The sequence below is a fragment of the Epinephelus lanceolatus genome, chromosome 15 (assembly GCF_041903045.1).
Source record: "Epinephelus lanceolatus isolate andai-2023 chromosome 15, ASM4190304v1, whole genome shotgun sequence".
Taxonomy (NCBI): domain Eukaryota; kingdom Metazoa; phylum Chordata; class Actinopteri; order Perciformes; family Serranidae; genus Epinephelus; species Epinephelus lanceolatus.
Genome location: NC_135748.1, coordinates 43,285,306 through 43,312,801, shown reverse-complemented (window position 1 = coordinate 43,312,801; position 27,496 = coordinate 43,285,306). Strand labels below are relative to the sequence as shown.

Sequence of the window (27,496 nt, the reverse complement as noted above, 5' to 3'; positions counted from 1 at the left end):
ACTGTTCCATAATTTTCTGCCTAAATTGCCGTCACCTTTGATCGATCTTGCCGGCTCTCCACTTTGCCTTGATTTGCATAATCCTCCTGTTATATGTTTTTGTTTTGTTTGGTTTTATTTGCCGGCTCGAATCAATCTGAAAAACAGTCACATCGTTTTAAAGCTGCGCAGGTGAGAGCCGGACTTCTGTTCGTAAACAAGGAGCTCATTTGTCTTCAGAACTTAAAGGTCCAGTGTGTGAAATTATCAGGGGTTAAGTGAAATTAAGTGGTGCAAATTGTGACCCGGTGAAACGTCTGCTGGTTAGAATCCTTCACAGTTCAATGTTCAGGAGGTTTTTACCAGAAGCTGAATGATCTCAGGCTGCTCTCATGCACCGTTCACATTTTCCTACAAAAATGAATGCACCAAATTTCATACATATCCCCTCAATGATGAGCCAGTAATTCATGCAGAGCCCATCTTATTTAGAAGGCTGTGATCATGTGATCAACCATCACATCCTCACTGTGACCTCGTCACATGTCCACGTTTGCTCATATGACGTCCAAGGTACCCTGGGTGTGTTGGTTGTTGACGTTCTGGGACGCCGTGTCAACTTCAGCCTGTTACATGCATTGTCTGTTTTCAAAATACACTTCTGTTTTCACAGGAAATGTACAGTTTGATACAGTCTCTTTCAAAATAAAAGAACTACGTCGGTACAACATCGCCAACTGATGTTTTTTATCCTTCAACACACACACGTGGTTACGTTTAGCCAACACACACACGTGGTTACGTTTAGCCAACACACACACGTGGTTACATTTAGCCAACACACACACACACACATGGTTACGTTTAGCCGACACACACGTGGTTACGTTTAGCCGACACACACACACGTGGTTACGTTTAGCCGACACACACACACGTGGTTACGTTTAGCAGACACACACATGTTGTTACGTTTAGCCAACACACACACATGGTTACATTTAGCCAACATACACACACGTGGTTACGTTTAGCCAACACACACACGTGGTTACATTTAGCCAACACACACACACGTGGTTGGGTTCAGGAAAAGAGAACAGGGTTTGGCTTTACAGTCTTACAGGAAGTGAACACTGGCCTCCTGGGTGAAAGTCTGTGGTTGTTGGACCTATCCACCACCCCTCCTCCCTGTTGGCCTTGTCCTGCCGCATTTCCCCCTGATGCTGCTGGGTGTCATTAAACAATGGCGGCGACCCGCCACATATCATGCCGACGATTTTCGATGACTTCGGAATGAGACCAGGTTGAACAAATGCACTGACCAGAGTAAAAATGTAAGCAGGAAGCCGTCTCATAAACAGTCAGGTTGGGGTGTTTGACAGGTCACAAAAAAACATGACTTCCCCCAGGAGACGCTTGTTCAGAACCGGACTTTGAGTTATTTTGAGGTCTGTCATCACCATGTTTCTTTTCCTGAACCGAACAACAATAACTTGACTACCCTCTCTTACTTTAAGTTAATTACATAACTTTACGTTAAGGACCTAACGTATCATTTGTGGGTCACTAATACGTAGTATCTTGTGCAATCTCAGTGACAATTTACAGAGGTCTCTTCCTCCAAAACAAGCAGCACAAGCAGTGATTTAAAGGCTCATTTATGCTCAACGTTAGATACACATGAAGTCCTCTGTCTGTACTCTGCATTCATTTTGTCTGTATTTGTGCACATTTTCTGAAGTCTCACAGATATGGATGAAATGCCGTAGATCCACCAGAGATCATGGAGGCAATGCAGCATAGTTCAAGCGAGATGCGACCGTAGGAGACGATGAAGAAATTTCAATAATGGCAGAATGAATCGGTAATATGTAACAATATACAGTGTAAAGAATTCTTTGTCCACATGATGGGATGTATTTAATGGCTGTTTAGACCACCGTCTACAGCGCTTACTTTGATATCACGAATTAGGACCTCTGCCGCCATCACCTTGTTTTGGACACCCTGAAGTCGTGTGATCATGTTTCGGTGTTAACATTACAATAATCCAGATGAGAAGTGATAAAAGCATGAGTGACTCTTTGAAGATCAGTAAAATTAAGAAAAAATATGCTAGTGATGTTTCTTAAATGGAAAAATCATGACTGGGCCGACCGTTGCACATGGGACTCAAGATTGAGGTTGTTATGAAGAACAACCCCAAAGGTTCTTCACAGAAGGAACATGTTGAGCTATAAGAGCCGGCGAAACTTGGCCACATGTGTGTTCAAAGCCTGCAACAAGGATTTCCCTTTTAGAGGAGTTTAGGTGAAGACAATGTTCTGCCATAAATCCTCCACACTGGACCTTTAAGAAAACATTTACCTGCAGTCATTTACACGACCCTCTCTACAGTCTGAGGGTCATGACCTTTGTGCCTTCAATGTGTCTGTTTAATGAATCCAGAAATGAATCTGTGAAATCAGAGACAGACTTTGTGCAGATACGTTTCTCTCCTGACAGGAGCTACTGTAAATATTCTGTGTAACAGGAAAGGTGCTGTGTGTTTGTGACTGAGCCGACTCTGCCTCTCTGTTATAATAATATATCTCTTCCAGGCCAGCGGCGAGACGTCTCACTCTGAAAATCTCTGTAACGTTCTGCGGGAATGATCAGAATACTAAATTGAAAGCATTAATTCCGGCTCTTTACCACATGAAAAACAGTGTCCATACATGTCATTTTTTCTCATCTTGATCTCTTCATTGACGTCTTTGGGTTTTCTTTGCACTTGCTGAACACATAAGTGATAAAATCCAATTTTTGGTAATAGCCTGTAGACGGTAATCAAGATAAGATCTCTGCGCGCCCAACAAAGACGAGACATTGAGGGATTTTCTCTGGAAAATGATATTTAATATGCATGAGGTAAAGGAGGGCAGGAAATGAAGCTTCTGTTCAGCAGAGATATTTATGTGCGTGCCTGTTAACCACAGAGTGTGTGTCTCTCTGTGTGTGTGTGCAGGGTGTGTGTGTGTGTGTGTGTGTGTGTGAACATCATTGAGAATCTAAGCTGCTCGCCTGTTGATCAGAAAAGGTGACTGAACTGACTCTCTGGTTTCTCCTCTTGGTTTTTTCTTCCTCCCTCTCCGCACGCAGACAAGTCTCAAAGTTTCGTTTTCTTTGACGACGGTAAGCTGTGCTAATTGGATGAAAATGTCAGCATCAGCCGCCATGAGGCTGCAATCAGTGGTTTGCTTCTGTACCCGTCACCATCAGTATGCCGTTTGTGTTCCTCTCCACGCTCGGGACTGGGTCGATCCATTGAGTCATCAAATGATTACAGACACCAGCAATCCCTCCCGTGTCACAGATATCGATGCCTCTTCAGCTGCCCCTCAAATCAACGCCCTCTCCGTCCAGCCGACTCACTGTCCGATAATGTTATCAGCTCTTTTTGTAAAAACGAAGAAAACTGCTGATTGTGAGTCAGCCCAGGCCTCAGGAGAAACTGTTGGCATCATGTGTTTCTGCAAACCACAAATAATGTGTTTAAACTCTTCATTTGTATCAATGTTTGTAAAGTGACGCAGTGTGTGAGTCGACTTTATCATCTGAAGGTGGAGAGGTGTTGGATGGCGTCAGACACCGAAGCGATACGCCTGCCAACCTGCAGACCACTGTTAGAGACCAACCAGCAAGACTGGTTGAGTTTTAGAGAGTCATCTGTGTTTTCCCAGCAGCTTTCTAAACCACCAAACGTGTGGTTTTTAGCAACCCACGCTTCGTTTCCTACAAAGATAGTGCCACGAAAAGCGATTGTTTTTTACCCAGACATCGCTGCGTTTCCAGACAGAATAGTGCCACAAAAAGTGGCTGTTTTTCAATGACACATTGCTTCATCTGTTTGTGTTCTGACCCGCTGAGGGACTGCAGACGCAAAGTAGCTCTAAGTTTTAATTTGATATGGTGCATCAGATGGTAACATTTATGTTTTCAGCTGTACCTGGTCCCTTTTGAATAAATAAATACATTTCCAGCCTGAACTGTGCCATTGCTACGTTTCCATCCCTAAAATACCACGAAGAGCGGATGAGTTTTATGAAGACAGTGTTGTGTTTCCATTTCCCTTTATTGCCACAAAAAGTTAATGTTTTTTATTGAGACTTCACTGGATTTTTTGCCAGGATAGTGCCACAAAAAGCAGCAGTCTGTAACAGAGATGTCGCTGTATTTCCGTTGGGTTAATGCTGGTATGAGCGGTTGTTTTTTATTGGGACATCAGTGCATTTTTTGCCGGGATTGTGCCGCCAAAAGTGGTAGTTTCTTACAGAGACATCACTGCATTTCCAACCATTTAGTGCTACTAAAGCTGCTGTTTTCTTATGGAGACAGTGCTATGTTTCCAGCCTGGAAAGTACCACGTTTGTTGTTTTACAGACATCGCTGTGTATCCATCGGTATAGTACCACAAGAAGTGGATGACTTTATTAAGACATCTTTGTGTTTCCATTTCAAAGCTAGGTCTATACGTTGTATCAATATAGGTCCATGGAAAGAGGATGTTTTTAAGTGAGACTGCTGCGTTTCCAGTCTGGAAAGTGTCATGAATTTTTACCCAGAGATCACTGTTTCCATCCACTTAGTGCAACTAAAAGAACTTTATTTTTATCAAGACATCTCTGCGTTTCCTGCCAGGATATTGCCATGAAACAGGATTTCTCGAACCATTACCAAGTGTGTTTTGTACCTAAACCACAGCTTAATCACACTGCTGTTGAAACCTAAAGAAACATAAGTATATCCTGCACGTAAAAACGTATCAGTGGTTTGCAGAAACATACAAGCCCACATTTTATCTGCTGATGAGACTGTCTGTGTGAATACTTTGAGTTCAAAGGGTTAAAATCATTCAGCAGATCAGATCCATTCTTGGCATGTTTTGTAGCTTTAATATTTCCACACTGGTTATATAATTGGACTTCAGCTCGTCATGTGAGCGCTGCTTGACTCTGATCTCATGTCCACGCAGGGCGCTGGTTTATTTACCATTAATGTCATTTGTTTTTATTTAACCGAGTCAGAGATGAGAAGTGACAGCCTCTCTAGATAACAAGGTTTGACCACTGACCCAGTCCTAGTGGCCCTCTCATCGCCACCATGTGACGTCATACGTATGTGTGCTGCATGGTGATTGGCTGTGATGGATACCTAATATACTGTAAGTGTTTCATCTGCCGCTGCTGTATGGATCCTTCCTGTGTTTTAATCACCTCCTTCAAAGTGCCCTCCACCATCCATGCTTTGAAGGAAACCAATCATTCCTCTTTGTCTGCGGTGTGTGTGTGTGTGTGTGTGTGTTCGCTGGCAGGCCTACCGATGGTTGAGCCCACAGTTAATCTTTAAGGCAGCATAAGATCAGACGGCTTTATTGAGGTCACCTCTGAGTATAATGTAAGGACTCATGGCCCTTTCACACACACACAAAGACGCCGTGAATCTGTGTGCGTTTTTTTGTCCAAACATCTCAGTGGATTTTCTGCTGCTGACGTTCGCCCGGCTCGTCAGCCAGAAGGAACATTAACATGGCTGTGTTTTGACTGGTTTAGCGTACTTATTGATTCGTCTCTCTCTTATTTGTGACAGAGCGGATTATCCTCGTGTGATTTACAGAAATTGCAATCTGTTTTTCCCCTCCGACCGAAACCGTCTGAATAATGCAGTTAAAGAATTCACCAAGAATCCAGAGAGATCAAAGGGGCCAATCCAGCCATCCAGTCCTGCCTTCCTCATATTTTTTCATCACTTTCCATTGAAGTTTGTCACATTTGATATGCTGCGTGTGAGCATCTGTGATTTCTCCCCTCCTCTCTGTGTATGGAAACAGCGGTGTTTGCATACCAAAAGCTGACGAAACCATGCAGAAATCTTCACATAACTGACAAGTATCAAATGTGCATGTCTTAATTAGTCTCCCACTTGATCACATCTGCACCCTCACCCACACACCTTCCTCCCCCCCCGACACCCAGCTCAGGTTTGTTCACCTCAGCTGATGACGCAACACACAGTGTGTTCAGTGTCCCACACGTGTTTGTGTCCATGTACAGAGGAGGTTGGGGTGATGTTGGCAGAGTAATTCACTTTGGCGTGCAGAATCAAAGCTCTGCAATGACCAGCCAGTTTGTGAGAGGCGGAGGGATTGACCTCATTCAGGAAGTACTTGTTTATATTCATATTTAAATGTGTGTTTTGCTTATTGTGAGTTCACCTTGATGTTTGACCTTCACCGTGCAGACTGATGTCGAGTTTGAGAATAAGACTTTGCATAAATTTGCTGAAGAGGGAAAGTTTCTCTGAGCTCAGCTTAAATCTGATGAAGCTGATGATGTCTACATACGAGCAATGTGTAGCAATGTGATCGTTGCCAGTCTTTGTCCAGAACGCAACAAGTTTGATACTTAAAAACCTCCAGTGCACACACACAGATGGAGACATCTTGTGTCCAGTCGTTAAACTATTAAAATAAACAATATTTGCAAATTCATACATTTTCAATATTATTTTGTGGGAAAAACAATGAGACACAAATTATTATTTCAAGCAGATATTTTTTATAATAAATGGCCACAAAGTAAAATAAGCAGCCAAGACGAGGGCACTCTGCCTGTCTGCAGTGAGTACGAGGACAGCGACAGAGATTTATGGCAGCACAGGGTTTGATTACAGGCCGTATATTTTACAGCGTTGTGGAGCTGTTAGCAGGAGAAATCTGATCCGACCGCTCCTTTACAGTGAGAAGTGTCAGGCTGGACGTTCGTCAGCTGGTGGCCAAGCTGATGCCAATCAGTTAATGCAAGTGCAACTCCACAGCTCCTGCTCTGCCTCGACTACAGAGATGCTTCATTATATCAGAGAGATGTAAAACCATGCAGGCTGACATAATAATATGTGTTATGAGTATTAAAGGGGACCGGTTATGATCATTTTCAGGCACATATGGGCATTTACTAGACCTCAGGAAAAAGCTCAATCTGTTGTGACTGATCAGCATTTCCAGAATTTCTGCATCTTGGCATCTCTGCAGCGTCACTGCAGCAGGAGAATGACTGTATCAGAGAAAAGCAGAATTCTCTACTGTGAGAAATCACCAGTGAAAGCTTATAAAGACGACGGGACATGTTCCTGCAGGACTCTGATCCAAACTTAGCAAAACAACATCTGCGACCAAGACTGGGCTGCATAATTCACTGACGTTAGCATATAGCTACATGTAGCAGTGTACTTGCAGCTGGGGAATGAATGCACCTGAGTATAGCTGCACTTGCTACTGTGAAAAATGGCCAATAAAAACTAAACTAAACACAACCGGACATGTTCCAACAGGAATATGATCCGAACTCAGGGAGAAATTAATATCAGCAACCCAGTCTAAGCTGCATGTTTCCCTGACATTAGCATATAGCTACATGTATACTAGCAGTGTACCTGCAGCAGGGGAAAGACTGTAACTAAGTATAGCTGCACTTTCAATCTTGAAAAATCACCAGTAAAAGCTTCTACAGGATCCAAAATCAAGGAAAACTCAACAACATCAGCAGCCAAGATTATATGTTTCCCTGACGTTAGCATGTAACTACATGTGGGAAAAGACTGTAACTGAGTAAAGCTGCACTTTCTAATGTGAAAAATCATCAATTAAAGCTTCTAAACACAACCAGACATGTTCAAGCAGGGATCTGATCCAAACTCTGGGAAAAATTAACAACATCGGCAGCCAAGATTTCATGTTACTTTGAGGTTAGCCAGTAGCTACATGTAGCAGTGTATGTAATGTTTCCCTGAGGTTAGCACGTAGCTACGTGTAGCAGTGTATGTTATGTTTCCCTGAGGTTAGCACGTAGCTACATGTAGCAGTGTATATTATGTTTGCCTGAGGTTAGCACGTAGCTACATGTAGCAGTGTATATTATGTTTGCCTGAGGTTAGCACATAGCTACATGTGGCAGTGTATGTAATGTTTCCCTGAGGTTAGCATGTAGCTACATGTAGCAGTGTATGTTTCCCTGAGGTTAGCATGGAGCTACATGTGGCAGTGTATGTAATGTTTCCCTGAGGTTAACACGTAGCTTCATGTAGCAGTGTATGTTATGTTTCTCTGAGGTTAGCACGGAGCTACATGTGGGAGTGTATGTAATGTTTCCCTGAGGTTAGCACGTAGCTACATGTGGCAGTGTATGTAATGTTTCCCTGAGGTTAGCACGTAGCTACATGTAGCAGTGTATGTTTCCCTGAGGTTAGCACGTAGCTACATGTGGCAGTGTATGTTATGTTTCCCTGAGGTTAGCACGTAGCTACATGTGGCAGTGTATGTTATGTTTCCCTGAGGTTAGCACGTAGCTACATGTGGCAGTGTATGTTATGTTTCCCTGAGGTTAGCACGGAGCTACATGTGGCAGTGTATGTTATGTTTCCCTGAGGTTAGCACGGAGCTACATGTGGCAGTGTATGTAATGTTTCCCTGAGGTTAGCACGTAGCTACATGTAGCAGTGTATGTAATGTTTCCCTGAGGTTAGCACGTGGCTACATGTAGCAGTGTATATTATGTTTGCCTGAGGTTAGCACGTAGCTGCATGTAGCAGTGTATGTTATGTTTGCCTGAGGTTAGCACGTAACTACATGTAGCAGTGTATGTTATGTTTGCCTGAGGTTAGCACGTAACTACATGTAGCAGTGTATGTTATGTTTCCCTGAGGTTAGCACGTAGCTACATGTGGCAGTGTATGTTATGTTTCCCTGAGGTTAGCACGTAGCTACATGTAGCAGTGTATGTAATGTAAACTCTTGCAGTAGCATGCCTGTAGCAGAAAAAAGGAGCCTGATAGCTGAGGGTATTTGGGGGCACTGGTTTAGAAAAACAGAGCCTTCTGATTTGGACATCGATCACCATGGCAACAATCGAAGGTAGCATTCGGGTCAGCAGTAGAAAATGCACAGAAGAAAACCCTGTGTAGCCGAACAGATGCAGCCATAAAAAGTGAAGACTTTAAAACATATTAGTCAGAAAGTGCTGCTCGCATGAATCACAACTCCAGAGACCTGACAATTACAAATGTCATTTTGTAGAAGCTTCCCACGTTTAGTGAGAGAAATATTCAGCCCTGAGTGCTGACGGTATTCAGGCTCTGCTCGGCTGCTGAACTCCTCTCCACTCTCCAACTGTCTCACAGAGAAAAGACATTTGTCACAAAACAATATTGGAGTGTTTGTGATGTGAGGGCTAGCAGCGTTAGCCGTTAGCTTCTCTCAGATGGTCTGACACTGGCCGATCTGGTCTGTTGGTATGGAGGGCCACAGATGCCCCCGCACACCTTCTGCTTCCCTCTGTCTGTCTTTCATGTCTCCTTTTCCCCTCCTCTCTTTATCTTTAATCTTTCTTTTCTTCTGTTTGCATCTCTCTGTCTCTTCCGTCGCTCCCCTCCTCTCCTCCCTGACGTCAATGAGAAATTGGATGGTTTTTGATTATTACATGGCTGTCAGGCTTACTGCTATTAATTGAATTGAATCCCAGTCCATCTCCTTTACTTCTCCGTCCCTTCCCTCCCTCTGTCTCCCTCTCGCTCGTCTTTTCATCTCGTCTCACTCTCATTTTCCTTCCTGTTTGTCACGTTCTTTGTTACTTGTATGATTCTTTCTTCCTCTATTCCCCTGGTCTTTCTTTGCCCCTGTTTCTCATGCTTGCATTTTTCCTCTCTCTTTCAGTTTCATTCTCCCTCTCCACACGTCTCCTCCTCCTTCTCTCCTTTCTTTTATTCCTCTCTTCTTTTCCTCCCACCGCTCTCACTCTCCTCCTCCACACGTGCCAGCTCTTCTTCCTCTTTGTCATCCTCTTCCTTTACAGGCTTCTTTTCATCCTTTCCCCCTCTCTCTATCTCTTATTTCTCTCTTGTCTGTCCCCCCCTTCTCTCTGATTCTCCCTTCCTGCCTCCCTCACTCCTTGAGCACTGTGATACTGTTGTCATGGTGACGCCCATCATTTTCTGGCATGAATGGAGCATACTTTATTGACGAGCCGGCATGGCAGAGAGAGAGAGACAGAGAGAAATGCAGAGTGATGGAGAGAAGGACAAAGACGGACAGACAGACAGGGAGAAACCACTGGCAGGGAAAATCAGAGTGATATGGAAATGATCGTCCCCGCTGCTTACGATACAAAACATTTCCACCCTGTAATTTGCTCAGAGCTGATGAGTGGAAGAGAACATTGCCAGCTAAAGCACGCTGAATCTTGTCGAGGGGTTTGGGATAGTCGGCTGCTGAAGAACATCCCCCAAAACACTATTATTCATCTCTCTCAGCGTGAGACGTCGGAGGGGAGATTCCTCTTATTAGGAAGCAGCGAGCTGGATTCAGCCGAGTCCCCAGTTGCCCATTTTTAATGATTTGCAGTGTGTAAACATGGAAGCATAATGAAATGTGTTTTTTTTATAATCTGTGAACACAAGCGTCGGTGTTTTGTGGGGTTTGGGTGGACGCCGTCATTAGTTTGTGGTGCTGTGGTGTTTGCACACAGAGCAGACTGGCATTAGCGTCTAAAGCAGAAGGCGAGCTTGTTAGACACTTGTGATGTAGACATCACATTGAGAGGCTTGGCACAGCAGATAAGGCTCCAGACTTCAGTTGAACATTTTAGGCGTTTGGCTGACACCATTAGGCTCCATAAAGAAATCAGCCAGGGTTTATTTTTAAATGCATCAATATTTGAGCTGTGAACATCATAATGTGGTGATAAACATGTACACAAACATGTGAGGAGAGCTGACGTGGCGACGCTGATGTTAGAAGGAGTTCAGCTCTGTGTGTGTGTGTGTGTGTGTGTGAGAGGATCAGACTGGACGTGAGGTCGATCTCAGCTAACTTGTGTTTGACCTCTGACCTTTCTCCTACAGTCCACCTGCTATCAGAGACAATCCAGGGGGTGACAGCGACTGCCACCGGGATCCAGTACCAGCAGTCCTGGCTCTGCATCCTGTAAGCTGCAGTGTGTGTGTGTGTGTGTGTGTGTGTGTGTGCGCGTGCGTGTGTGCGTGTGAGCTTTAGGATTTAAACAATGAGTCAAGTGTTCAAGTAGTTGATCATATTAAACAACATGTTCTCACCCTCATCTCGTCACATATCACCGCTTGGTCAGTGGACTTTTCTACGTATGATGCGCCAGGTATCCTGGGTGTGTCTGTAATGGACGCTCTTGAACGCCATGTCAATTTACGCCTGTTACAGTTGTGTCTTTTCAAAATACACTTATGTTTTAACAGGAAATTTATAGTTTCTGCTCGTTAGATTCATACAGTCCTTTTCAAAATACACTTGCGTCAGTAAAACACCTCGTATTTATGTTTATTTCCCTGCGCAACAAAATCACATGGTTAGGTTTAGAAAAAAAACTTAATAGTTTGGCTCAACATTCAAACAGGAAGTGAACAGCAGGCTCCTGGGTGAAAGTCCACTGTTATTTGCACCGCCCTTCCTGCCTACCCTGTAGGGATGTTCCAGCTCCTTAAATTACGTTATAACCTGGCAGTGTTTCAAACTGACGCCTCCTGGCGGCGTACCATACCACTGTGAAAGGATGTCTGTTTTTCGTTATTGACCAAGCGGCCATATTGGCTGACTTCAGAATGAGAACAGGTTGCTAAGAAATGGATCAACTGATTGTATTTCTTCATCAAGTCAAAATACTAGAAAAACATTTGCCGTAGCTTCTCTAATGTGAGAACTATCTGCCTGTGTCTCTTTTATACATCAGCCAACAAAGGCAAACAAACATTTCCATCAGGAGAAACATGATGCAGCTTCAGAAACAAATTCAACCACAGAAACATGCTGCACATAAAAAACGTGCTACAGAAAGCCAAAACAAACACATGAATGGCAAACAGGCTGCAAATACAGAAACGATGCAAAGTCAGAAAGACACAAACCCCAAAAACAAAATGCAACAAAGAAACGCTCCAGATCCAGTCAACACAGCTGAAGTTCCTCCAGGCCTGTAGGGGGAGCACTGACAGGAACAGCTTGAGTCAAAGTCCAAGACAGGAAGTAAAGCAGACATACAAAGAGGCGACATACAAAGCTGCGTGTTCTTTTACACACTCTGCCTCAGCCAAGACTATTCAGAGAAGTCTGGGATACGCTGTCTGACCCTGTGGGAGTGATGGGGTTTGACACATGTTCAGTGTAACTGCAGCTGCGATGTTGGAGGGTTACAGCAGAGGGCGCTGTGAATAAATGGATGGTGTTCGCTCAGGTGCTCGTTAGGTGTGCTGTTTTTAGGATTTTTGGGTGTGCTGAAGTTGGCAGAACTTTTTGGGTACACTCAAATGAAAGGTGGCCAATATACAATAGAACGTTTTGTATATTTTTTTTTTTCTTAACAACTTTTATTAAGGATCTTTTTCGGTAATCGCAGAATTTTAATTTTCACCCATATCTTCTAGAAATATTTTAGACTGCAGACACCTTGGTGAAATAAATCATTCCTATATTCTGTGATAGTGCGCCATCTGTTGAACATTTGGAAAAGTGCAAACTCCATTTCACGTGTAATATGACACCGTGGCCTCAGTTAGTTACCTGCATAGTGCGCCCCCTACAGGCCTGGAGGAACTCTGATGTGTTGACTGGATCTGCAGTGTTTCTCTGTTGCATTTGTTTTTTGGGTTTTGTGTGTTTTTGACTTTGGATCATTTCTGTGTTTGCTGTTGACAGGTTTTGTTTTGTTTTGTTTTGTTTTTTGTTTTGTTTTTTCAGCATGCTTTTTAATTTGCAGCATATTTCCTTTGTTGTATTTGTTTTGGACTTTATGTGTTTTTTTTTAGCTGGTATTGTTTCTGAAGCAGCTGCTGTTTTGGGTTACTGCAGCGTTTCCTCTCGTCAGCCACTGTTTTTCTTGATCAGTTTATATAAGACATTTTATATTTTGTTCTTTAAGACTGTTACTCAGACAAAAGAAGCATTCTGAAAACATCACATTGAGCTCTGGGAAAAGATTTAGGGCAGTATTCTAAATGATATGTTTGCCATTTTGTTGACTAAACAATCCATGGATTAATGTGCAAAAAATAATCAAGAGAGCAGAGACAATGTTTTCATTGTGCCGACAGCAGCATCAGATAAGATCTGTGTGTAATTTTACATAAGTGTTCAGTTTAATTTCTTGTTTATTTCTTGAGAATTTTCTCATCCCATAAAGGAACTCTTTCACTGAATTTTAAGATCTATGGATTTAATCTGACGGCTTCATCATGTGAATGTGGTCTCATGTTTTTTAAAATGAATCTGTGTGTGAGTGCCTCTTCATTATATTCCTTTATGTGCACATACATTCACAAACGTGGGTGTGTGCTGGAGTGAACGCAGCACATTTGAATAGTGTCTGTACCTGTTGCTGCAGAGAGCGAGGTTAATCTATGGAAATGAAGGGTGCTGCCGGTGAGGTGAGCCGTTGACATTTATAAAACCTCCTCCTTCTCCCTCTCTGCTCCAGCTGCAACGTGAAGCATCTCCAGAGGCGTCACGTGTGCATCTCCCGCCTGGAGAGGCCGCAGAACTGGGGGGAGAACTGCTGCGAGGTCCGCTATGTCATCCTGATCCTGGCCCCGCTCAAAATGGTAACTGCCGCCCCCAGAGGGAGGAAATGATTCGTGGGATTTATCTGACTTTGGTGGATTACAGAGGCATTCGCAGACCTGACTGTGTGTCACATTTGTTCATATTTCATTCATTCATTTATGTTTCCTTCTATTCTTTATATCATCTTCTGCATTTGTGCTGACGTGCAGCTGATTTTTAAGATGCTGGTCCCTCATCTAACTAAAATATTCCTCCTTATTCATTTGAGATTTTTCTTTCGTTTCCAGTCATTTCCTCTCATCTGTGCCTGAATCTCACAGTCATGTTAGGTGTGTTAGCTGCAGGTGTATGGATTAGGAAAGCCCAGCTCACCATATGATCAATGTGAGCATCCAGCTGCCATCGCACAGCTAATTGATCATTTGCATATTCTCCTACTCTGCTTTCAGCGATTGTATTTAAAGGAAATGTGGCCACCTGTCATGAGTCCAATTAAGCTCAGTTTTCTTAAAGCAAGCTCAGTTCTGGATCAAACTATCGAATGAACGAGGATCACCATTTTCTGCTTCTGCATGTTTCTCCCCCCGAAATGCCCCGATTAGTTTAAACTGATTTTCAGGCGGATTTTCTGTCTCCATGTGTCCAAACCTTGTTTTTTTGGTGCTGCAAGAAGACACTAATCACCACATGTTACAAACAAGATCCTGTTGTGATGATGACAGCTCACAAAATGTTTTCTGTAATTGAAAGTAAAAAGACAACTGGGAAGGAAACACAAATGAGCCACTGATTATGTGCCACCGTAATTAAAGTAATAAGAAATAATTAAACCATTAAAGCACCCACTGGTTGGGCTGCAAATGGGAGTTTTGAAATATGACTTCCACTCTGATTTTTCAAATTGTTTACAATTCAATGGCTTTTTAAATAAAAGCCAAATCTCCTCCAAATTTTTACATAAAATGTGAGAGAAAGGCAAAGTAGGTTTGTTTACTTAAAATATAAACTAAAATATCAAAGGCATTGAGACAAATGACTGACAGCTGACTCCACTCATTCACACTCACCACTGCCCCAGGGCCGCTACAGTATGCTATTTACAGAGATAACACTGGTGATCTGAACCGGTCAGTGGCGAAAAAAAGCACTTTTAATGCGCAAACTTATATGGGACGTATTTGCCCCCGTTACCGTTTTAGCTCATTTTGCGGCTCCCGGCTGCATCCGCCTCCCTCAATACTGAACCAATTTTAGAACGAGTTGTACCTATGAATCATATGCACACATACACATGGAGAAATAGGGCCCAGGTTGAAAAATACTGAAGTTATCCTTTAATAAGAGCGTAGCGTTAGTTCAGGCAGGACATGATGTCAAGCTCAGCTCAGGTCCCAGCGACATCAGCTGATCTCAAGCAGCTCGTTTCTCCACAGCTCCACCCTAGTGTCCAGATATGGTCACTTCTGGTCACACCAAGATGGCGACAGTTTAAATGCCAAACTTGAGGCTTCAGAACAGGAGTCTACAAACCAATGTGTGACGTCACAGTTCTTTCGTCCACAGTCTGTAGCTGTGTTTCCATCCAAAAGTGATTGGAATCATTGGGAAATGTGGGTTAAAAGAAATACGAATCCTGTGTGTTTCCATTAAATGTACGGACTTTGGTGAAAACTACAAACTGGCGCGAGTTTTCCGCAGAACTGGAAACAAAACAAGTCTCGCATTCTTCTTCTTCTTCTACGTTTTCTGGCGGTTGTCAACCAGCTTGTAAATGCATTACCGCCTTCCCGACCCAGAGTGTGGATATCACCATGGAGAGAGGTGCGCTACGTCAGACTTAATTCAAACATAACTGTTTCCATCCCCCGTTTTGCGAATCAACATTTTTTCAAATCAACCAAAACCCAGCTAAAGCGAACGTATTTTAGTTTGTGTGAATCAGGGGATTTTAATTTGAATTTTGACATTTCCATCATAATTTTCCGATGCGATACTTCTAGATGAGCATCTAAACAGGCTGATGGAAACATGGCTTGTGTCTGTAACTCGCGGTTTGAAAATTGTCTGCCGCTATTCAGCTGACTGTGTTCGTGGCGCCAAGGCAACATTGACAGTTTGCCATATGGAAAACCAGACACAAAAAGGGCAAATTGCATTCATCTGAAAAACGTTCTGAGCGTATTTGTGCTGTGATATAATTAGTGCAATATCTTTTGTGAACCGGACCTCAGTACTGGACAGATAGAGTTTACAAATGATGAGCAACACACGGTGCTGTCAGCGGCCTCAACCTGTCAGTGTTGATCTCAATTTTAAGATCATTTACTTCCAGTTTATCTTCCGTTTTATATTTTACTTCACTAAATATTGGAAGTGTTACCAATATGGCTGCTGAGCTGCCAAATGTCTCTTGAACTGAACCAATCCGAGGTCCTCACAGAGTTTTGCGTGGGCTGGAGTGTCCTGTTGGCTGAACCTTTCGGGTCAGTGTTGTGAGCAGGATGGCAGTTTTTCTTCAGCTCTGAAGAGCTCGCTGCAGCCGGTGGAGAGTGCCACGTATCCTGTAATACCCTTCTCTCCCATCAAAACATGAACTCTCTCTACTTCCCATCAAACCACTCAGCTCTCCTGTCCTCCGCTGCTTCATCCTGAGCTTTCAGCACACGCACACATTCATGCGCAGACACACTTCACTCTGCCATCTTCACATGACTCTGATTGTCGCCCCTCTGCCGATGGAAACCTCCAGTGTCCCCCCTCTGTGCTAAAAAAAAAAAAAGGGATTTCTTCATGCTGGCTTTACTTTCAGCGTGATGCCCCTCCCCCCCTCGGCACACTATTTTCACCAACCCACCATCAAACTGTGGAGCCACCGGGGGGTTGGAGTGACCCTGGCAATCAGCGATGCCTCAGCTCACTGCATCATGTTTTCTGTTTGTTTGTTTGTTTGTTTGATTTCTATCTTTTGTTTTTTCCCATGAACCCTCCTTTGTATTCACGCCTCTTTCCCTAACGCTTCCAGCGCCCTCCTCGCCAGTCCTGCAGGCAGCAATCACAACCACTAATGGCATTCGCAGAGACATTAATCTGAGCCCCAAGTAAACATAAAGCACTATTATGCCTCAATTATCCTTGATGGTGACTGGTTCTGAGAGAAAAAATCTTTGAAGGGGCACGATGATAATGATAATAGGAATTCCTTTGGTTGGCAAATGTATGTAATCTAGCGTGTGTTGGGGCGGATCGTTTCCATCACCCACCATTTAAAGAGCTTTACAGCATTTGTGGCTTTTTCTGTACCCAGCGTGAATGTGCTGAACAGACACGACCTTTCCTCACAAACACAAACACATACCTGAGCGCGCCCAGCAACACGTGCATGTGCTGCTGCCCTCAAAGAAACTCCTCCAGCTCTTTAGAGAGTTAGACAAGCTGCCCTTGGTCTTTGATGTCGATGGCAAAGTGTTACTCACTCAAGTGTACTCACTCTCTACACCCACATGTTCCCAGTCAGTCTGTTTAATCAAACTAGTGAACTTCAAACCAAGAAGATGAATCCCACTAAAAATCTTCATCCCCTGATTTTTACCACAGAGCCTCCAGCAGGTCAAACATTTCACTTACCCACTAAATCTCATCATCGACTGAACTCACATTTTAAACAAAACTCCCAGTAGATGTTTCCTGAGGACTCTGGTGATCCTGAGACTTTCCCTCTGGTGCCACCGCGAGGTTCACATTTGTGGTGTTGAGTGAAATGCCTCAACAACTATTCACTGAAGAATTAGGCACTCACATTCATTCTCCCCTCAGGGTGAATTCTAATCACTTTAATGATCCCCTGACTTTTCATCTAGCACCATCATCAGGTCAAAATGTTTTATTTGTCCACATCATAGACTGTAAAATAATGGACGAAGCCAAAGATACTGCAAAACAAAAGATAACACATTACAAGCTGCACCAGTGGTGAGACTGTAAGACCAGGGTAAGACTGTCAGGTAAGGCTCCAATCACACATTAAGATTTTTGCACATTTCAAAATGCAAGGCGCGCCACACTGCCTTTTTATTTCCCCCCATCACCTCCTCACCCTAACCTTCCCGTGTAGTTGATCCACCGTTTATTTATCAATCAATCAGTTTTATTTATAAAGCCCAATATCACAAATCACAATTTGCCTCACAGGGCTTTACAGCATACAACATCCCTCTGTCCTTATGACCCTCACAGCTGATCAGGAAAAACTCCCCCAAAAAGCTTAATTAGCTGGAGAGTTTTTAAGGACTTACTAGAGCTACCTGATAATAGAGAGTTACAGTAATCCAGCCTTGAGGTAACAAAAGCGTGGACTAATTTTTCTGCATCTTTTCGGGTCAGGATAGGCCTAATTTTCACAATATTACGCAGATGAAAAAATGCAGTCCGTGAGGTTTGCTTTAAATGAGAATTAAAAGACAAATCTTGATCAAATATTACTCCGAGGTTTCTTACAGTAGTGCTAGAGGCCAGAGCAATGCCATCTAGAGAAACTATGTCATCAGATAAAGAGTCTCTGAGTTGTTTGGGGCCAAGAACAATAACTTCAGTTTTGTCTGAATTTAACATCAGGAAATTGGTGCTCATCCAATTTTTTATGTCTTTAAGGCAGTTATGGAGTTTAGTTAATTGATTACTTTCTTCTGGCTTCATAGATAAATACAACTGAGTATCATCCGCATAACAATGGAAATTTATAGAGTGATTTCTAATGATGTTACCTAAAGGAAGCATATATAGAGTAAATAGGATTGGTCCGAGCACAGAACCTTGCGCAACTCCAAAACAAACTTTTGTATGTAAGGATGATTCATTATGAACGTCAACAAACTGTGTGTATCCTGCAGTAATCAGTGTGTAGCTGCTGCCATGTTGAGGCAGAGGGTGCTGTCTGTAGCTCTGGTTGAGGGTGAGAGGCTGTCAGCAGATAAACAGAGATCTGTGTGGGTACATGAGACCCTAAAAAAGAGGCTGGATCATGGGGAGTACCACCAGTTGGTCCAGGAGCTTCTCCTCCATCATGGACGTTTACAGTACTGCACTTATCTGCTGTTTTCTATTCAGATGGTGCTAACTGTGCTTTGTAAAGTCATATAGCTCTGGGTATCCAGCAACCACTACCACCAGTTTCTCCTCCATGGTTTACCAACTGTAAACTGGTTTTCATGACCACCACAGAAGCCCCGCCTCTCAGATCATCCCATTGGACAATGGGAAAAAGAAGAGATGGCATGGGGTGTTGTTCTGCTCTGAGCTGAAGTTTTTTCAACTTGAGGACGGCAAAAATGCCAGGCGCCTCGAGCGCAGAAACACGAGGCTCTATGCTAAGATTTGCACATTCATCTACTGGTCTCCTAAGTGGGCGTGGTCTGTTCTCCCACTTATCCCCCCATCACTTTGAAAGTGTATTAAACGTCATGTGGATGGATTCATTGCTTTATACAGGGCTAATTTAACTCTCTCTATCCTTACCTTTTTGATACATGGGCATTTTATTTTCGTAAAATTTTCCTCAAGCCTATAAAAGCAATTTAGAAATCTGTGACGTCATCCCAACGTAAAGTCTGTGAGCTGAGTAGGAACTTGTGGGCGGGGCCAGTTGGAGAAGCACTACTGGAAATATTCAGTGGGCAGCAAACTGTAGAAATAAACCCAGAAGCTAGACACTTTTTTGGTATATTCACCAGGTGAGCAGCTACATTACAATGATTAGGCGCCATCTTTGCAGCCGTCATCTTGTTAGCGTCACACATCTACGGGCCCACATTAGAACATTAGCGTTCAGCTCAGAGCACACAGTCTCACAGAGCTGCTTCTTAAACCTTTAGTCTGCATTTTCATGCAGAAAGAGCCTTCAGATGAATCAACATGCATCCTCTCAGCTCTGGTTAAAATTCAGTTACCACTGTGGAAAAGCTTAAAGGCTTTACTTACTGTGTTTGCTGCAGCTGCTGCTGTACGCGCTGAGCCCCGCCACCTGGCTCACAAGGCTTCCCTGGCACACGGTCTCACAGCCTCCCAGGACATTATTACCGTCACTCTGTGACTTGTGACAGCATTATTTGTAACAGATGTTGGATTATGGACAAAAGCTCCAAACCTGCCACCTCTGAAGCACCAATGTTTAGATGGGTCCTTAATAATCCCGTGAATCGCTCAGCCTACATCAGTATGTTTCTGCAAATGCAGTGGTTGAGTTTAAGATCCAAAATTGTTTTATGAAACGAACTATAACAGCTGCAGAAACAGTCGATCATGAGCATGTTAGATCATTTGTAAATAAGATGGGATGTACTGACTTTATTCTGTTTTATTGCCTTGTTCTTCTCATCCTCCTCCAATGATTCATCACTAAGTCCACCATATCAATCTAAAACAACAACAAAACCATTTTGTAGTAGTTTTGTAGCCTTCTGGTTTTTGCTCCAGCTCAAATGGCGGAGTAATATTTGTAGTGATGAGTACGGTGTGCTAATTTGAGCACATTTAAATGTCTTGTTGACCAATCAGATCTCTTGTTTTATAACATGTCAGTGTCGTGTTTGCAGTTTGTGTCCACTGGTTTAACATGTGTAACAAAACGAGCCGTGTGATCCACTCTGTTAATGCTCGGCTGTTTCCATATTCTCTCCCACAGAAAAGCACCAAGACGGCGATGGAGCTGGGCAGGACGTTCGCCACCCTCTTCTCTGACATCTCCTTCAGGCAGAAGCTGCTGGAGACCAAGACGCAGGAGGAGTTTAAGGAGGCGCTGGTGTTCCAGAGGCACCAGTTGACAGCAACCAACCAGAACCCCATCGCTCTGGGGAAGGAGGAGACCGACCCCCGCAGTCACAAGCCCCTCAAGGTGGGCAGCAGCAGCATCTCTGTGTGTATCCGGTGTGCACAACCTTTCAGTGTTGGGCGCAGCTCCACACACTCTGAGGCAGCGTGGATTCATGTGATGGCATTATGAGTCACTCCCAGTGCCCTGAGATGAGGACAGTGATTAGTTAGCGCTCACTAATTTTCCTCAGACTTTAAGTATTTTCAGAAAGCTTCTCCTCTGATCTCCCTCCCTCACCTTTCACTCAGTTTTAATTTCTTTACAGTGCTCTGCAGAAAAATGAAACGACGCACATTCATTTAGACATTTTAACCTTTTTTAAACACATGAAGCCCTGCTGAAAATAGGCAATAGACTCCTTTCCCATCGTCGGTAGACCAGAGCTGTGTACGTGACTCTGCAGTGGACAAGTTTGCCTTTCTGTGTTTTGTTTTTTGTTTTTTTACTGATGTGTCGTGTTCGACGTCAGGGACGCATCAAAAACAGATTAGTAAACAGTAGAGAGCAGCATGGAGGCCAGTGGAAACTTTACAGAGGTTACTTGTTTTTATATCTCCTGCTAACTCAGTCTCTCTTTCAAACTCGGTGCAGACTGGTTTAGATTCGATGTTTGAGCTGTTTGGGTGGAGACGGACGGTATTTTGTGTGTCATCTCGCTGAGCACATCGATACCCGGAAATACTGCACAGTCATTTGACCCGAGTTTGAATGCTGATCGCTAACACCTGCTAACATCTTGGTGGTAAAACCTTCAAGCCTCTTTTCCACTGCACAAAAAAAAACGCTAACACCCAACCGGAAACCCGCTAACACTGGGATGATAAAGGGGCATAACGCTCCTTTTCCACTGTGCAGAAAGCCCACTGACATCTGCTAACACCCACCAAGAACCCGTTAACACCTGCTAACATCTCTGAGGCAAAGGGGCCTAAAGCTCGTTTTCCTCTGCACAAAAACAACCACTAACACCTGCTAACACCCTAACCCGCAAACCGGCTAATACTCACTAACGTCTGGGTGGTAAAGGTGCTAGAAGCCCCTTTTCCATTGCACAAAAAACCTGCAAACACCCACCCAGAGACCCGCTAGCATCTGCTATCTTAGTAGTAAAGGTTTTTTTTTTTTTTCCACTGCACAAAACGACTCACTAACCTGCTAATTTTAGCCCCTTAACCGGCGAGATGGAATGACACGCCATCACAAAGAGAGTCTGTCTCCGTCCAAACAGCTCAAATGTCCATCCAAATTAGTCTGCAGTGAGTTTGAAAGAGGGACTGAATGGGTAAGGGATTTATAAAATGACCTAACTACATGCTACTTTTTACTGTTTATTAACCTGTTTTTCTGCCGGCCGTGACATTGAATGTGACACACCAGTAAAAGGAACACAGAGAAAGGCGTACTCTTCTGCTGCAGAGCTGTTTATACAGTTCTGGACTATTTTTAGCGGATTTTCTCGTGTTTAAAAAAACCCACATAGACGCGTTAACGATCCATCAGTCTGGACTGATATATCGATTCAATGATCACAGATCCAATATCATCGATCCAAAGATAGTCCTGAAGTTTTATGGAAAAGATGATGGTTTTGAGTGTTAGTGGAGTCAGTTTAAAGTCAACTTTAATAAACGTATTATTTATGTGTTGTTTTTATTTTTTATGGCCCAAAGTAAAACAGAAAGCTGCAGCAGCTTCTTCTGTAACACACTGAGTTAAATGATCAGATGATATCGTCTCATATTGATCGCAGAACCTGAATCAAGTCCAAATCCTACACTGCCAGACTTTGTGATATCGGCAAATATCGTATCGTCGTCCAGAGAATTGATTTGATATCGTATCGTGATGAAACAGGTGATTTACACCTCCTGTTGATTTTGGTGGAAAAGGGGTAAAAAATTTGCTTCCATCTCCTCCTCCTCCTCCTCCTGCTCCTCCTCCTCTCTTTGCTCGGCTGGTTCGACTCCTCCATCTTTTCTCTCCCCCTAATCAATCAGCATCAGCTCCTGCCAGGCCTCCTCAGTGGGCAAATGACCTTACATCTCTCACAGTCCTGTCACAACTCCCCACCCTTTAGCTACACGTGCATGTGCACACACATGCACACACACCTCCAGAGGGGCTCTGCTCAATGCCACAGACCAACATCTCCTCCTAATGTTGGCGCTGACAGGCCAGGGCTCCCAGACATTTCCCCTCCTGCTTTTTTTTTTTTTTTTTTTTTTTTTTTTATAGTGCAGGATTTTGTTAGGTGTTTATCCCAGGGCTTGAAAGGCTCAGTGCCACTCAGTGAACGAGGGATATATGGAGAGAGACAGATGGAGCGAGAGGGGGAAAGAGGGGATGGTGGATGGGGAGAAACAGAGTGGGTGAAATCAAGAGGAAAGAACAGAGACCACCTCCTCCACCTTCTCCAACTCCCTCCAGACACCAAACTGACACAGGACCAGCCGTAAGAACGCACCACTTTCCTTTAGTTTTAAAAAACGAGGCCAAATCATTGTTTTTATGTTTTTCTCTCCCGTCGCCTCGTTCTGCCGACCGCTGAGAACGAATGGCAAACAGGTGGACCGTAATTCCTCTCTGAGACTTTTGTTTGTCGAACCTGAGCCAAAAGCGTCCGATCACGCCGCACACAAACACACACACACACACACACACACACGGGCTCCCATGTAATAATAAACGATTCCATGATGTATAGAGATTTAATGGATGAACAGTCGATGCTGAACAAGCGTGTGTGTCTTCATAAAACTAGCCGGTGTGCTCGGGGAGGAAAGAAGAGATGATGCTGTTTGTTTTCGGGTTGTTGAGGTGAATTACTGCATCCTGCCAAAAAAACGTCAAAAGTTTTGAGATGACAAACGAGGCAGGGACGAATCTCCCGGGGCTTTTCCTTCTCTCACACACGCACGCGCACACACCCTCGTCACCCGTTCTGCTTCATTACGTAATGCTACGATCAACGGGAAAATGAAACGTTGAGTAATTGGATAATTTGCTTAATAAGCTCAGTCAGGACCGAACACTTCCTCTCTATCTCCTCTAACCTGAAATCTTTTTAAGAAGCACTTCATGTCTCCTCATGAATCACGTGGCTCCTTCCCTTCCGTCCTCCTCTTGACGTCTCTAAAAATACTCTAAATCTTCTATCCCTCGCCGTCGCTGTCATGTCTCTGTCATCCTCCATCATTCTGGGGACACGGGGATCTTTATTAAGCGTACATGTAAATGTGGTCCCGCTGATCTGCTTACTTTGTTTTGGATTACGCAATTGAAGCTTTTCTGGGACCATCTCGTTAACTGTGATGATTCAAATCAGCTTTCAGAAAGCCCCCTGTGGAATCACCAGTGTCTTAGCTGAATCATCAAATGGGTCATTTTTTTAAACATCATGTGTCATTGTCCGCAGCAGAGCGCAGGACGGAGGAGACTTCATGAGTTGGACACAGCCGCAGGCTCTTTGTGCTGCTGCAGTTTTTTGGAGGTCACCGTCATAAATTAACAAAATGCCTCAGAGCGAAAATGTAAATGTGAACATTGTACATCAATAAGGAAAATAATTCACTCACAAACTAAAGTTGTGTTTAGCTGGGTGCAGTTTCTCCACATGGGGGCGCTGTACTGTTCAACTGCTCCACAAAGCGCCACCTACAAGCAAAGATAGTTATATCAGCGGCATCAGTTTGGAGGAGAGGGGTCTCCATCTCCTGCTGATCCTCCCCAATGACGCTGCACCACGTGTCGTGTCTCACATCACGTCTCCTCCTTCTCTCTCTGTGATGTTAACCAGCAGCGCCGTGGCCGCACAGTGGATGTATCATGAGAACAGTGTTGGCTAGCTGCTGTTAGCTGCTGTTAGCTGCTGTTAGCTGAGATGCTACCGAAGGCGAGTTTTTAAGCCTCCCTGGCGGTGATAGCCAATTTCACAGGCATTTTGTTTTCGGTTTGTCCACCATTCTCGTGAATGTGATATCTCAAGAATGCCTCAAGAATGCTTTTTTTTTTAATTTGGCTCAAACGTTTACTTTGAGTCAAGAATGAACTGATTAGTGTTTGGTGTTTAAAAGTCAAGTTTGAGGTCACTGTGACTTTGTCTGTCTCGTGCTTGTTGGACTCAAAAATGGTCAAAGGTCAAGGTCAGTGCGACCTTATGTTTGTGTCAATCTGAGAAACGTGACATCTCAAGAAGGCCTTGAGGAAATTTCCTCAAATTTGGCACAAACATCCTCATTGGATTCAGCAATTAACTGCTTGCAACTTGCTGGTCAGAGGTCAAGGTCACCATGACCTTTGATCCATCTCATGCTTGTGAATGCAATATCTCGAGAGCACTTTGAAGAAATATCTTCAAATTTGGTCCAAACATTGACTGTGAGTTGAGGATGAACTGATTAGAATTTGGTGGTCAGAGGTCACTGTGACTAAAACCAAAGGGTTTACAAGATTTTGCAAAGTAGTGTGTCACTTATCGCTCTTTCTAAACAACAAATATGCAAATGATTTCAATACAACTTCAAGTTAACCCTGTTTTCCTTTGGTTGTTTTTCCTCTGTCGCATCCCAACACATTTTCTCTGAAGCAAATCAAATCTCAAACACAAACAGCATCTATAAAAGAGAAATAAGTTCAGTTGTAGCACTGAAGGGTTGCAGGTGGCACATGTGTAGCAGCTTTTTCTTTCCTCGCCTGTAGATGGCGCACACTGACATGTGGTCACCTGCAACCTGCTGCTGTTAGCAGGCCGTGTGTCTAACCTTCTCCCTTCTGTCCACAGTGTAAAGACTTCTTTAAAGCCGGTCGGGGGATTTATGAGGACTTGTGCCGCCGCCTGCCTTTCTACCCCTCGGACTTCACAGATGGTGAGCTGGACCTGGTCTTGTAGTGAAAGTGAATCATCTTCCTTATTATGCCGCAGCGGGGGGGCCTCTGGCAGCTCCTCATTTGTCTGTCACCCTTCGCCTCGGACACATCTGCGCTCCATCTGTGTCACATCTAGGGTGGTCTCCTGCTAAAATGGCTGTCTCAAATGTCTTACTGCTCCCATATGTTCCCTACGCCCAATATTGTTGTAATTTCCCAAGTCATCAGGCGAGGACGGCGCCCTGTACATTCCCACGGCGGTGTCAGCACACGGGTGGTTTTATTGACTCATCAAATCATTCTCTTTATCAGCTCATGTGTGAAAAGGTTTCTGTCATCAGTCAAACAAATGCACACACGCTGCTTGACCTTTACAGTTTGGTATTTTCCAAAAGAGAGAAATAAAACCATCAGGATGTTTTTTAGTCGCTGCCACGGACGCCTCAGGATTGTTGTTTGTTTGTTTGTTGTGTTGTGGAGTGATTTGAAATGCTTAATTAAAGCAGAGGAAATGACTCAGATGACCTTGAATAGGAAAAAGACGGAGTAAAGTAGAGCAGAGGAGTTTTCTAGCTGCTCTCTTTCACTCCATCCTAATGTCATAATATTCAGCCACACTCATCGGGCTGTAACAGGATCAAGATCTTTGTGTCTTGTGAGTGTCATCAGATAATAATCATCTGATGAAGGTCACAGGACCAAAATCATTGTGATCACATTAGAGCCCAATTAAAGGGTTTTATTCCAAAGAGTTATCCATCATTTGGATAAAAGCCGTAACTGTTCTTACCAAATGATGGATGGCACAAAACCAAAACAGATTACAGCTGTTTTAAAAAGGGCAGTCGGCAGTGACGCCTTGGTGGGACAGTGTTACTGTACGTGCTGGATGTTCCATATCACCGAGCACTGAATGATGAACTCTGTTAATGTTTGTGTCGTTTTGAAATTAAAGTGTTGAGCCTCCTCCGCTCCATTATGAGGTGCATATGACTCGTGTTTGTGTTTGTCTGCCCTCAGGTGTAGTTGGCAGTAATAAAACCCTGCTGAAGTACATGACCACCGCCATCTTCCTCTACATCGCCATCCTCCTCCCTGCCATCGCTTTCGGCTCCCTCAATGACGAGAGCACACGTGGCGAGATAGGTACAAGCTCATACTTCTCCTCAGACATATCCTCATTTGATTTATTAGTTTTAGATTGATGACATATTGATCAAAGAGCTCTGACTGGGGACGCACCAACGACAGTGATCGCTGTCAGTTTTTACCCAGAAGTCCCTGCTGTAAAACCAAAAGCTTAAAGGAGCTTAAAAACTTCATGTAGCTCCAGATGAGGGTGATAAACTCTCTGTGAGTCAGTGTCAGCAGTAGTGTTCAAGTCCTTAAAAAGTAAAAGTACTATCTGATGTTTTTAGATTAATATCATTGCTGCATTAATGTGTATGCTGTATTTTACCGCTGTAGATGTTCATTGTTGCTTGAGCTCCTTTATATTGTTTGGTGGTTTCATCTACAGCAATGCAGCATATCAGGGGCGTCGAGTTGGGGGAAAAGTGAGACTGTGCCACAACTAATTTAAAGTTAGCTGAATGAATCAGCTGAAAGGCTGAACTTTGTCTCTCTGAAGCCTTTCTCCCTTTGTTATTTATGAGGGGGGGATTGGTGCAAAAAAAGGGGGGGGGGGGGGGGGGGGGGTCAAGCAATTTTCTAAACACTGGGAAGGGACATTTGTTTTTTTTATATTTTGGCTTTAGGGGAGGAGCATACACATTTAGATGGTGACATTTTGTATTTATTCGTATTGCCGTTTTTTAAAGAAAACATGTCTTTCAAATTTTAGCAATTTGCCTTCCAAACTGTAGTGCTAAATTTCGACAGTTTTCACGAAGACATGTCCTTAAAATTTGGCAATTTGCCTCCAAATTTTTGTGGATGTATTCTGATGGTGTCAGTGTTTGTGTGTCATTGCTTTTCATGCTGAGTCCAACAAGTACAGTGCTGTGCAAAAGAATTTCTCCTTGGGGACAATAAAACCTAACCTGATACATTTTGGCAATTTAAAAGAAAACATGCCTTACCAAAGTTCGATGATTTGCTTCCCAAATTTTGGCACTAAATGTTGTTGATTTAAAAGAAATGCCTTCAAAATTTTGGCAATTCAGGAA

General features: G+C 43.5%; 1 protein-coding gene across 5 annotated transcripts in view; it reads left to right on the top strand.

Annotated features, from left to right (window-relative positions):
• slc4a11 (solute carrier family 4 member 11) overlaps window positions 1-27,496 on the top strand; it is a 184,408-nt gene that overhangs the window by 123,320 nt on the left and 33,592 nt on the right. For 4 of the 5 annotated variants that reach the window (XM_033643534.2, XM_033643529.2, XM_033643530.2 and 1 more), the window contains exons 6-11: window positions 3,124-3,156; window positions 10,915-10,996; window positions 13,512-13,635; window positions 20,274-20,483; window positions 25,243-25,327; window positions 26,349-26,474. In XM_033643534.2, coding sequence (XP_033499425.1) covers window positions 3,124-3,156; window positions 10,915-10,996; window positions 13,512-13,635; window positions 20,274-20,483; window positions 25,243-25,327; window positions 26,349-26,474 — 660 coding nt within the window. The remainder of the gene's footprint in view (window positions 1-3,123; window positions 3,157-10,914; window positions 10,997-13,511; window positions 13,636-20,273; window positions 20,484-25,242; window positions 25,328-26,348; window positions 26,475-27,496) is intronic. The other variant, XM_033643531.2, reaches the window with a different exon arrangement.